The 12,635-nt window shown below is 48.4% G+C and overlaps 1 protein-coding gene across 2 annotated transcripts in view; it reads left to right on the top strand.

Annotated features, from left to right (window-relative positions):
* DOCK1 (dedicator of cytokinesis 1) overlaps window positions 1-12,635 on the top strand; it is a 586,118-nt gene that overhangs the window by 120,177 nt on the left and 453,306 nt on the right. For both annotated transcript variants that reach the window (XM_043984307.1, XM_043984306.1), the window contains exons 17-20: window positions 1,778-1,881; window positions 2,327-2,510; window positions 3,811-3,908; window positions 11,963-12,052. In XM_043984307.1, the coding sequence (XP_043840242.1) occupies window positions 1,778-1,881; window positions 2,327-2,510; window positions 3,811-3,908; window positions 11,963-12,052 (476 nt within the window). The remainder of the gene's footprint in view (window positions 1-1,777; window positions 1,882-2,326; window positions 2,511-3,810; window positions 3,909-11,962; window positions 12,053-12,635) is intronic.

Below are 12,635 nucleotides of genomic sequence, written 5' to 3'. Positions count from 1 at the left end.
CTCCTCAATAATGGTACTTAATGATCCTATAATAAAGTATAGTCACTTATTTTGATAGAGAAATTAGGAAGGTTAATAAAAGCAGCACTTACTGCATTAGACTTCACCGTAGGATTAGGGAAATCGCGAGTAGACAATTACTGTCATTTATTCTACCAAGCTGCTGTTGCTTGGTTAAGAGACGCATGTCTGGCTGCTTGTCACTTGTGTCCTTGGTCACACTGCAGTTGAATGAGGCCTTACCTCTGGGGAGTGGGGAGAACCTTGGATTTGGTGTCACAGAGGCAGGTTCAAATCATAGCTCTTTGTAAATATTTTCTCATTTGAGCCTCACGGTGAGCCTGTGAGTAGGACTGTTACTGTCTTCATTTTAAAGGTGAGGAAACTGAGGAAGCAGAAGTGAGGTGACTTGCCCAGGGAAGCTAGTAAGTGGCAGAGGTCATTCATGTACTTTCTATGAGCTTCGGCCCATCGATTAACCTCCTCAGGTGGGTTTGCAAACTCTGATGGTTCTAAGACATTGCCCGGTTCCAAATTTATGATCCTATAGTCATAAGGCACTGCCTCCCTATAGACCTGATCTTCCTCTTCGGTAAATTGAGGAGATTGGCCTCCGTTGTCCCTGAAGTCCTTCCCATCGGGAGATCTCAGACCCTGGGACTTTTGCGGGCCCTCCCAGCTCTAAGTTGCCGAGCCTTGGGCTGCCGTAGATGCTTCGACGTTCAGAGGCCCCTTGAAATGGGTATGGTCTTTGTATCCGTGTTTATCTTGTGGCATGATTCAGATGCTTAGAATAATTGGGTTGTACCTGGAGAACCAAACTTACTTGGATTCTCGCTACTGTGCTGGAGAGTGGTCAGGGACTCTCATTGGGAACCGTGACTTCTTTTCTGATGGTTGCTTAATTGCCAAGGGGAGCGTGTGCAATAAACATTTATTAAGCACCTCCTGTGTACCAGGCTGGCCTATGCGCTGGGCATGAATAGAAAGGCAAGGTGCGTTCCTGCCCTCATTGTGCACCCAGTCTAGTGGGGGAGACAATTGCAAATAACTAGGTACAAACATGTTGTCGATAGCATAAATATGCAAATGCTTGAGTTAGGGCTGGGGATGGATGGAGTCTAAGGCTCAGGCCGCTGTGCTTCAGTGAAGGTGCCCCCCGTAGAGAGCTGGGCCTCTTTGGGCTGTGGTCATTTGCGCTGAGGATCAGAGAGGCTGTGGCCTGAGTTGCTGGAGGGATTCCTGACATCTGTGACTTACTGATACTTGAGGCATTGAAAAGAGGGAGACAGAGACACAGGAGTGGGAAAGGAGGAAGGGAAAAGGGGGAGGGGAAACAAGGGGAGGAGGAGAAAGGGGGAAGGCAGAAAAAGGAGCAGAAAGGACAAGAGAGGAGGGGAAGGGGGCAGCTAGGTGGCGCAGTGGATAGAGCACTGGCCCTGGAGTCAGGAGGATCTGAGTTCAAATCCGGCCTTAGACACAACACAGTAAGTAAGTAAGTAAGCTAGTAAAGCTGTATGACCCTGGACAAGTCACTTAACCCCAATTGCCTCACTAAACAAAACAAAACAAAACAAAAGAGAGGAGGGGAAGGGCGAGTGGAAAGACGGAGGTGGGGAGACTGTGCGTGGGGGGGTTTACATGTTGCTTTCTGTCCTATTCTCTTGTTGGTAACATTTTTTTTTTCTGTGATTCCTAAGTAATACAATGAAATGGTGGTTGTGAAAGCAGGGCTGCTTGGTAACTGGTTTGTGTGTGTATGTGTGTTTGGCTCCAGCTAAGGACAAGTCGGAGAAGATCTTCTCCTTAGCCTTTGTGAAGCTGATGCGATACGATGGGACGACTCTAAGAGATGGAGAACATGACCTCATTGTGTACAAGGTACGGCCTCTGACCAGCCCGGCACGATCCATTTCCTCAGAGTCCTCACAAGCGGGCTGACCTCAGTAACTCATTACTTACCTGAGGTCAATTTCCTGGGAACTGATAGGATGGTGGTGAAGTAGGAATGAGCATGGGCCCATGGGATGATGTGATACTGGTGGCCAAAAGAAACTGGGAGATGGAAGGAAAAGTTTAAGTGGGCGTGAGGTCAAGGACCAGTTAAATGTTCATCTTGATACCCGAGTGGAAATGTGTGTGCATGTACATGTGCGTATGGATGTGGTGTGCATGTGTGTTTGACTGTGGTGGAGCATGTTGCATGTACGTGTGAATGAATATATGTGCCGTGCATTGCGTGTCTGAGCGTGTGTGTTTGTGTACCTTCGTGAGCCTTTTTTTCTGACTCATACTGAACACTATAACTTGATAATGCCCCTTCTAGGCAGAAGCAAAGAAACTTGAAGATGCTTCAACCTACTTGTGCCTGCCATCGACCAAGATCGAGCTGGAGGAGAAAGGCCACTCGGCCACAGGGAAGAGCATGCAGAACCTGGGCAGCTGCACCATCAGCAAGGACTCCTTCCAGATCTCCACCCTCGTTTGCTCAACCAAGCTCACCCAGAACGGTGAGTCTGGAAGGCTGCCCCATTCCTTCCTTCCCTCCTCCTCCGGGGCTCTTGGGGACAGACCAGGATGGATAAAGACCCTGTAGATTTCTAGCACTGAGAGGGGAAGGAGAAGGGAATGTGCATTTTTATGGGACCTACTATGGGCCACAAACTGTGCTAAGGGCTTTCCCAGTTTTATCTCATTTGATCCTCAGAAGAACCCTGAGACAAAGATACTGTTCTTATCTGCATTTTATAGTTGAGGAAATTGAGGCAGAGGTTAGGGGACTTGCCCAGGATCACACTGGTAGTAAGTGTATGAGGCTGGATTTGAACTCAGGTCTTCCTGACTCCAAGGCCAGCACTCTGCACTATGGTGCCTCCTGTTGGCTTAGTATAGGCGTGAGTATTTGCCCCACACTTTGGCAGGTTGTGTTAATTTTCATTGCCCAGATCTCCCCCGTGGAAGTTGCCGCTCCCTTCCCTTACCCCTGTGGCCACGATGCTAAGACCCACGTTGTCTTTTCATTGGCTGGCCTCTCTCTTCCAGAAACAGTAATTACTCTGTGTTCAGGAATCAGGAGATTGCCACATGCTTTGGCCTGACAAATCGGGCGGGTGTTTTATTTTTTTCTCTGGGACTTATTTGTTCCACAGCTCTCCCTTCCTGAACATCTTGCAGTGCTTAAAAAATGTATCACTGCACATTTTCTTCCACCTTTAGCCCTTCAAAAATCAATTCAGTCTTTGAAATTTTTCTTAAAAAAAAAAAAACTCACAACAAAAGAAGTCACAGAGGGCAAAGAACCATGGAGCAGGGGTAATGTTACAATTCGAGGGTCCTTAGAGCTTTGCGGGGTCATTTTCTGGGATCATGCCGGCCAGACATTGAATTGGTTACTGGGGCAGTGTTTGAATTCATGGATTTTTGTGTGTGTTTGTGTGAATGTTTGATCTGCAACGTGAAACTACTCCAATAGCGTTTGATTCTGGCTCTTTTGGATGAACTTCAATCACTTGGGCACTCTGCCCCTTTGAAAGTGGCCTGCCATCCAGAATGGGAAGCGTTGCCCTCCTTTGGTCTGGGTGTCAAAATGGATTTAGAAAACTGTTACGCAGAAATCACTTCCGAGTAAATGTCACTGGGAGCGGTGAACTTCAGCGCTGTCGGCCTGAGAGAGCGGGCACAGTGGTGAACTCGAATCAGATGTCCTTGGGAGGCAGGGCTGTGTGGGACGGAAGGAACCCTGGGTGCAGGACAGACAGGGAGGGCGAGCAGAGTGGCTGGGCCGAGCTGATCGTTACTTTGTATTTCCAGTGGATCTCCTGGGCCTGCTGAAGTGGCGCTCCAACACCAACTTGTTACAGCAGAATCTGAGACAACTGATGAAAGTGGATGGAGGAGAAGTCGTCAAGGTAATGCACGCCCCAGACCTCGTGTTCTTTTCCCCCAGGAGGCCATCTGGTCCAAGCTCCCCATTTTACAGAGGAGGAAACTGAGGCACCGGAAGGATCCCGTAGTTGGGGCTGCGTGGGACTTCAGGGACCCTGTATGTCAGCCCCTCATTTTACACAGGAAGAAAGGGAGGCCCAGAGAAATTCCGATTGAGGACTTAGCCGTGGGAGTCTTCATCATTCAGTGGGGAGCCCCGGGCATCCGATAACATGGCCCGTGGGAATGTATTCTTTTGTCCTTCTAAGAGTACTGTCTGTTCCCTCTCCTAGCCTTTGTGAAGCTTCCTTTAGCCCGGTCCTTATACTCAGCCAGGTCAGGATGCTTTCCCCGAAGGTGTCACAGGCCCAAATCTCTGCTCGGTATTAGTCATTCCTGCTTCTCTTTCCAGGGCCTGGTCAAGTCCCTCTGCCATCTTCCTTGTCCCTTTCTGTCACCCTTTCCTCCTCATGCCTGAGAATGCAGTGTGGTTCCAAGCTCCCTCATGCACTTAGCAAGTAGTTGTGAGCATTAGGACCTTCTGCGTTGGGGAACCTGCCCTCACATGAAATGCTTACATCCCAAGAGGCCGGGGTCTCTGCTTCACCCAAACCCTGCTTCTCCTGCACTACCCCATTTAGCAGGCATTTAGGCAGCTCCTACTGTTTGCACTCTATAGAGTGAGCCAGATATAAGTGAGAAAAATGACGCGGTGCCTGGCCTCAAAAACTCAACTTTTGGGGGGGTGTGACCCATCCACATACATCCACCAAGTCATTTCAAGAGGAAGGGACTGCAGATACTCTGCAGGCCTGGGGCCGTGTGTTCAGTGAATGAAAACAGGATCATCTTATTGGAGGAAGAAGGTTTATTTTTTCCATTAAAATGATGAACTGGGACAGTTGGCTGATCTTTGGCCAGTGGATTACATAGGGATACACATGCAGTCTGTGTATGGGGTCCGTCTAGGTGGTCATCTCATCCCTTCAGCTTTCCTCAGCCGGGCTTGTAGAAGGAAGAAAGCCTTATCCGAGCAAGAATGAGTGACCCCAGGTATTCGGACCAAAGCTGGTGTTGTGGCCAGCTTCTAGCTTAAAAGTGAATGTCATTCTGCCTCTTCCCAGAATCCGTTCTCTCGCTGTTCACGTGGCTTTTTTGGCAAAAGCACTAAGTTACCACTTAAGGCTGGATTATCATTTCCATTTCAAGTTTTTTCCTGATAGCAAAGAGCCTTATGGACAATCAGAAGTGGAAACAGTTGGCTTCTGCAGAGCTCCTAATTCAGATGATTAATTGATTCTCTCTCCTTGTGCCCTGGATCCCATTCCTTCCCCTCTCCTCTGGACGCTTGCCAGCTTTCAGCTTTCCCTTGTCACTCATTTTTACTCTTTCTCTCTCTCTTCCCTGATTACCGGTAAGCCCAGACCTGCCCAAATCTTTTAGTGCTTTCCCTTGCCTTTGTCTTTCCCACAAGCTGTCATCTCCTCCAGCAGCCCCAGTGGTACTTCCAGAAAGGGTCATCCTATTGGCTCTCTGGCTCCTGACCTCACCACTTGGCTCAAAGTGCTCTCCAAGTATCAGTCAAGGTTGACCAATGATCTTTTCACTGCTTGGTTTGGTGACTGTTTCTCCGTCATCTTTGTCCTTGACTTATCCGCACTGTTTTTTGTTTTGTTTTGTTTTGTTTTGTTTTCTTTTCTTTTGTTTTGGTTTTTTTTTTTGTGGGGCAGTGAGGGTTAAATGATTTACCCAGGGTTACACAGCTACTTAGTGTCAAATGTCTGAGGCTGGATTTGAACTCAGGTCCTCCTGAATCCAGGGTCAGTGCTTTATCCACTGTACCACCTAGATACCCCTCAAAGAAAGAACTTAATGTTTTTTTGTTTTGTTTTATTTTTGTTTTTGTGGGGCAATGAGGGTTAAATGACTTGCCCAGGGTCACACAGCTAGTAAGTGTCAAGTGTCTAAAGCTGGACTTGAACTCAGGTCCTCCTGAATCCAGGGTTGGTGCTTTATCCACTGCACCACCTAGCTGCTTATCCATACTTTTTGACATTGCTATTCCCTTGGTCTCCAGGCTACTTTCTCCTCCTTGGCTTCCTGGACTCTGTGGGTCCTTTTCCTTTCAGCACAAAGTAAGTGCCTAATAAATTCCTGTTGACTTGACTTCTCCCACCCCTCTTGACTGTTTTTCTAGTTTCCTTTGTTGAGTCATTGTCTACTCTCCCCTACCCCCAACTCTCCCTGTAAGTATGGGCATACCCCAAGGTCTGTCAGTGTTCTCCTCTTCTCTCTGACTCTCCCTTGCTCATCTCTCATGGGTTAGAGCATCATCTCTCTGCTGATGACTAACCCTTCTGTCTGTCTTGAACTCCACCTTTCTTCACTTCCCACCTGCTGGATCATCTCCACTTGGAAAACCCCTCACATGTGCATCTTACACTCAGCATGCCCAGAATGCAGCACCTCATCCTCTTCCCCAAATATACCCCGTGTCCAAACTTCTGACAGTCACCGTGTAGGCACGATTCTTGAGGCTTTCACAAGAGGCAGCAGGGCACAGGAGAAAAACCACTGGTTTGGGGGTTAGAGGACCTGGGTTCCAATCCTCCTTGTTACTTTGGATCTGTGTGACCTTGGGCAAGTCATTGATTTCTGGGAGCTCAGCTTATTCTTCAGCCCCTTTCAGTGTTGAGTCTATCTATGATCCTGCCTTCCACCTTCATCTTCCATATTCTCTTTCTATTTTAAGTGAGTTTCACCTCAGCAACATTTCTGACACTGTCCCCTCCTGTCCACTCATGTGGGACCCACAGCCCCTCTTCCCACTGTCCTAGGCTGGTGGAATAGGCTCTGAATTGGTCTCCCACTGACGCTGTTCTGTGCCTCTTTCTTTTTTCTTTTTTTTCATATGTACAGTTATGTAAAACATTTCCATAGTAGTCATTTTGGATATGCAGACCCAAATAAAAGCAAAAAAAAATGTGCCTCTCTCCAAAGAAGAAGCTCTTCATGCCCACTCAACTGTTTCTTGTGGTATGCTTCCCTTCCAGGCTCTCAGAGATCAAAGATGTGATTCATTCGTTTAGTCAAATCTCTAATTTTCTTCCTCAAAGAGATAAATCTTAACATTCCTGTGATAGGTTTGACGATTTCACCTTCTTGCTCAAAAACCTTCACTTGTTGTTGAATCTCTTCAGTTGTGTCTGACTGTCCATGACCCCATTTGGGGTGCTCTTGGCAGAGATTCTGGAGTGGTTTGCCATTTCCTCCTCCAGTTCGTTTTACAGACGAGGAAACTGAGGCCAACAGGGTTTGGTGACTTGCCCAGGGCCACCCAGCAAGAAAGGGTCTGAGGCCAGATTTTCTTGACATCAGGCCTGGTGCTCCCTCCACTGTGGCACCGCCGTGCTGATCTTCAGTGGTTCCCTATTTCCTCTAGGACTAAGTACATACTGGCTTGACATTTAAATCCCCAGTGTTGGTCCTCCCTGAACATGGCCTTCCATCCTCCGCTTCTGCCTTTCTCCTGGTTGTCCGGTGCTCCTTTCCCTCCCCAGCCCTTGTGCACTCTTTGTCCTCACCTTCACCTGATACTCCCCAGTCCAGGCGCCACATGGATCGTTTCCTGATTTTCCCAGTGGTTATAGTCCGCTAAGTCATCTCTGCACCTCCAAATCAATGTCCACTGCGGTTTTTCTTACCTCACTGTTCTCCTTTTCAATGAAGTTCAGAGGAAATGGTCCTGGTGTAAGTTACTTTCCTGCAATGATTCTTTTATATGTAATGTCATTCATCCTGTTGTTCAAGTGAGTACAATGACTACTTCTTGTAAGTGAATAATTAATAATAATCATCAAAACTGATTGATTGGTTATTCCTCTTCCGTATCCCCAAGAAAAGTGGGACCTCCTTGCAGATAGGGGCTATTGCTGTCTTTTGGCCTGTGTCCCCAGGAATCCAGGACAATGCTTGTTGAGTTGTTGACCTTCCTTTCTGAAGAGGAGCTGGTTAAGAGATTCTGCTTCTCCCTTCCCATCTTTCTAAAGGGCTGTCTTGTTTCGGGGATGGCCAGTCGGCATTTCCATCACCTCCTTGAGATGAAGAATGAGAGCAATCTCAGAATCTTATTCATTTCTCACCCCCAGTCCATCCCTGTCCCTTGTTGATTCTTTCCCTTGAAGTATCCCTTCTTCTCTCTTCTGCCTGGGCCAGCCTACTCCTTCCTCTCCTTTTGTCCAAGTCATCCCAGTGGTCTCCTCACTGTCCTTCCTGCATTTTGTCTTTCCTGCTTCTGCTGTGGGTGTCCTGAACATCGATGACGTAGTGACCTCTCTCAGGCACTGCTTTCATCAGGATGCTCCCCACATTTTCAAGAACATCCGTGTCTTTTAAATTATTTGTTGCTAAACTGTGCTTTCTAAAATTATTGCTACTTATATATTAATGACTATGGCACCCATTTTGGTAGTAATCATTTATTATTAATATTGTATGTTAGTAAAGTATTGATCGTGTGAGAAAAGCCCATTTTGTCTATCAGAGAGACAGCACGTGGTCTCCAGGAGAGTTCAGAAGCTCTGCGTGACCTACCCTGTCCTAAGAGGAGGGCACACACCAAGAGACAACATTCTGAGCCAAGAGGAAGCCAAGATTTCCAAGATGGCGACCCTTGCTGTTTGTCCTCTTTTGATAGAGGCGGGCCATTACATACTGATCAAAGCTAATTGGCTAGCGTCATTTAATTCCATTGGCTGACATGACCTGAGGGTGGTCCAAATGAAGATGAGCTCTACCCATGACATCAGGGGATCTAGACAAAAGAATCCATCTCCATTCCTTTTGTTCACCTGGGCTCAACTTTCTGGGGTGAAGGGGAGAAAGGAACTAAAACTGGGTCTCTGGGTCCCCAAGAAATTCATTATTAATAATTATTTTCTCACACATCCAACGATCCCTCATTTCCTAGAGAATAAAGTCCAGATTTTTTAGCCTGTTTGTCAAGCCTCTCTACCATCTTGTCTCATCTGACCTCCTTTTATTGCCTTTGCCTCCACTCTATAAAAGTCAGCTCTTGTCAGTCCTGGGGCTGCTGGAATGCTGCTTCTGCTCCCTTCTTCCTCATCCTTTGGGCTGAGTTCAGGACCCCCTCTTGGAAGGTCCTTCTTCATTTTTCCAGACTTTGTATGTCCCCTTTTTCTGAATGACTCTACCACTGGTGGTCTCCATTGTTCTCTCTTTGGTACAGTCTCATGCCCTTGGGGTGGATTCTTAACTCTTCCTCATTGGTGAGCTTTGCTTGCCTGATGGTCTTCTGAGATCCCAAAGGCCATGCATGGCTGACATTCTTCATTTGTACCTTTCTCAGGGCCTATCCTTGTGCTCTGCCCATAGGAGGCATTTAGCAAATCCTTCCTTAGGGAACTACGAAGCTGTCTCTTTTCTTTTCACACTCGACGGGGCATCCATGGAGCTGTAGTCTATGGAAAGAGAGGAGCATAGAATGATGCCTCTGAGCCCCCTAATTTTACATAAGAGAAAGCAGAAGCCTTGAGAATTGAAGGAACTTCCCCATATCACTTATCTTATGTCCATAGCTGGGCCCGAAGCCCAGCCTGCTTTGATTCCTGTATTGATGCCATTCCTATTACACTGTGAATGTCAGGCCTCCTACTTCAAGGCTTTGGTGATGGATGGGTATCGACTTTGTGATTATAAAGTGTGGAAACCTTTCTTTTTCTTTCTTTCTTTCTTTTTTTTTTTTTTTGGTGAGGCATTTGGGGTTAAGTGACTTGCCCAGGATCACACAGCTAGTAAGTGTCAAATGGCATGTCTAAGGCCGGATTTGAACTCAGGTCCTCCTGAATCCAGGGCCGGTGCTCTATCCACTTCGCCACCCAGCTGCCCCGGGGGCAGCAATTCTGTTCAAACTGAAGCCATAACTATGTGAGTCCTTAAAGGCAGCCCATGACTGCCGTTTGGCTCAGTTTTCTCATGTGTAAAATGAGTATAAGAGTCCCTTCCTCCTAGGGTTGTCACGAACATCCAGTGAGATCCTGTTTGTAAGGCACCATATAAATGTTACCTATTGTTGTTATTAATGGCCAAGGCAGCGTGCAGACCCTTCATCCATGTAGGATCTATGTGGTGTCAACAGAGGATTAGAAAAGACCTCATGTGGCAGGTGCTCATTGGGCCGAGTCTCCAGGGAAGTCAGGAGAACTTGGAAAGAGGTGAGGAGCAGCGTTTTCTAGGCACTGATCTGCGTGGCGTTGGGACGTGTGGGATGTTGTGTGCAATGAGCAGCGAGCAGTGCAAGGTGGTGGGTCAGATGTGAGACAGCGAGAAGGCAGGAGGGCTCTGCTTGTGACGAGCTCCCCCCGCCAAGTGGGCTGGATGCCTGGCCCTGCAGGGAACACCAGGCCCCTCCAGAGCCACACACCTTCTCCTCAACAGGCCACTGTAGGGGGCACAGACCTTTTCTCAGTAGCCACCCTGGGCACCGGGGTGCAGTGCATGGGAGGTCCCTGCTGAGGCTATTGGCAGGAGTGGACTCTGCTAGCAGAAAGCGTCAAGCTTGGACTTTGAAGGTTTTTTTTTCTCCTATCAGAAAATGATGAAAAATGATGCCACAGTAATGAGGTGGTTATGTGCTAAGGTCCAGATGGGCACTCGGGGAGCTGATGAAGGCCCCGTGGGAAGTCCTTTGGTCTGGAGGAGAGTGACCGGCTGTCTCCTGCTCGAGTCAGGTGTTCCTCCCCCCCTCTTTGTGGCCGTTTTCCTCTGTGAAATAGATTTGGGATGACAGCGGCTGAAATGTAATGAGGACTTAGGCCTTTAATGAGGCGCTGGGTTTTTTAACATTTGCTTTTGAGGGACTTCCTCTTACAAGGTGTTTCTGAGGCTTGGGCGTGCTCTCCCGGCTCAGTGTCAAGGAGGGTGGGCAGGGCAGCCGCCAGAATGAGAACCTTTATTTATAGCTATTTTCTTGACTTTTTTGTGGTCCAAGACAGCATTGAGTGCTCCAGGTGCTAGAACAGCTCACCCTCTGAGGAGCAGAAAGCTGGGGAGCTGATGTCAGGGGGGAGCCTCCATGGTGGGGTTGGCCCCCCAGCCTCTGGTCCACTCAGCCTTTCCATTTTGTCTTCCACCCCAACTCCATCAAATACCCCATGTTCCCCCAGCCAGGCTCCCTGAGCCCCGGCCCACACCCTGCACTTTCCTACCTCCGGACCTTTGCTCATACAGATCCCTTATTTCTCTCCTTTACCTGGTGGGCTCCTCTCCAGGCTTTATAACACCACTCATCCACCAACTCATCCCTGAGGCTGCCTTTGGGACCCCTCTCGGGGAAAGAACAACCTCGACCCTTCCTCCAGAGCCCCCTTTTTTCATCCTGTCTGCCCTGCTTGTCCTATTAGTCCTTATGATGATGACGGTTGGGGTCCTTGGCCCCGTATTAGATCGTGCACTACAGGAAACATTGGGCCTGGGGTCAGGAGAGACCCGGGGCCAAATTCTCCATCTGACACTTGCTTTCTGTGTGACTGTGGGATACTTTCTGGGCCGCTCGGGTCCCCGTGGTTTCTTCATCTGTAAAGAGGGAATAACGACTCTTCTCTGGCCAATCACAGGCCAGTTGAGAGGAAACACTTTAAGAATCTTCAAGCCTTATGGTGAGCTTGGGCAGGCAGCCTGCTGCAAAGGCAGCTGACGGCAAAGCTGGTTACCCGTTCTGATCCTCACCCTCCCTACCTCTATAATGTGTGTGACCTACCTCATGGGGTTGTCCAAGGGCCAGGCCTCTGGGAAAGCAGAAGGAGGCCTGTCTCAGCCATTAGCCGTGGTGCCGATAACAGCACTGGTGAGTCGTGGTGAGCTCTCGCGTGCCCAGGAGTGCAGACCTCCCTGGGCACCTGCAGGCTGGGAGGGCTCTCTTACCGGCTGTCCCAGATCTCCCCCTCAGGGAGGGGCCAAAGAGCCACAGGGTTGTCTTTGTGTGCCAGCCAGTGACAGCTGCTTCTGTGCTTCCCTGCAGTTCCTTCAGGACACCCTGGATGCCCTCTTCAACATCATGATGGAGAATTCCGAGTGCGACACGTTTGATACGCTGGTGTTTGACGCTTTGGTAAGAAGCCATGGTTCCGAATGGGCCTTCTCTCTCTGAGCTCCGCTTCCCACCGGGCCATTCCTCGGTGCCCAGGATCTTTAATGACACAACGAGCAAACATCTAGGCCTGGTACCATATTGGTAGTGGCAGATGCCTCCCCCTCCACTCTCACCTCACAAATCTACTTCTAAAACACTCACCGTGTGTTTGATTTGCCAGTATGGACGCACATCCTTTAAGGAGGACCTAGGATTTCATCCACATAAATGTTCCTCAAAACAATGCGGGCTTCATGATTGGCCAGGATTGAAATGATCCAGTGCCCTCCCAGCCAAACCCGGTGATCCTTCATTGGGATCGTAGGCTGGTCTCCAGACGACAAACATGCAGCCTCTTATAAGGTTGACCCCTTGTCCCGCTCTCTCTCATCTCTCTGTCTCTATCTTTCTCTTTACTCTCTAAGATCTATCTGTAATACGATATATAGTCAGTCACTTGACAAACATTTACTGCCCACCTACTATGTGCTGGGCTAATATTATAGCTATACTCATATAGTATATCTAGACTGATATATCTATAATATATTACACATGATCT

The sequence above is a fragment of the Dromiciops gliroides genome, chromosome 2 (assembly GCF_019393635.1).
Source record: "Dromiciops gliroides isolate mDroGli1 chromosome 2, mDroGli1.pri, whole genome shotgun sequence".
Lineage (NCBI taxonomy): Eukaryota > Metazoa > Chordata > Mammalia > Microbiotheria > Microbiotheriidae > Dromiciops > Dromiciops gliroides.
The sequence above is the reverse complement of the archived record's forward strand: the minus strand, read 5'-3'. Positions and strand labels throughout refer to the sequence as shown.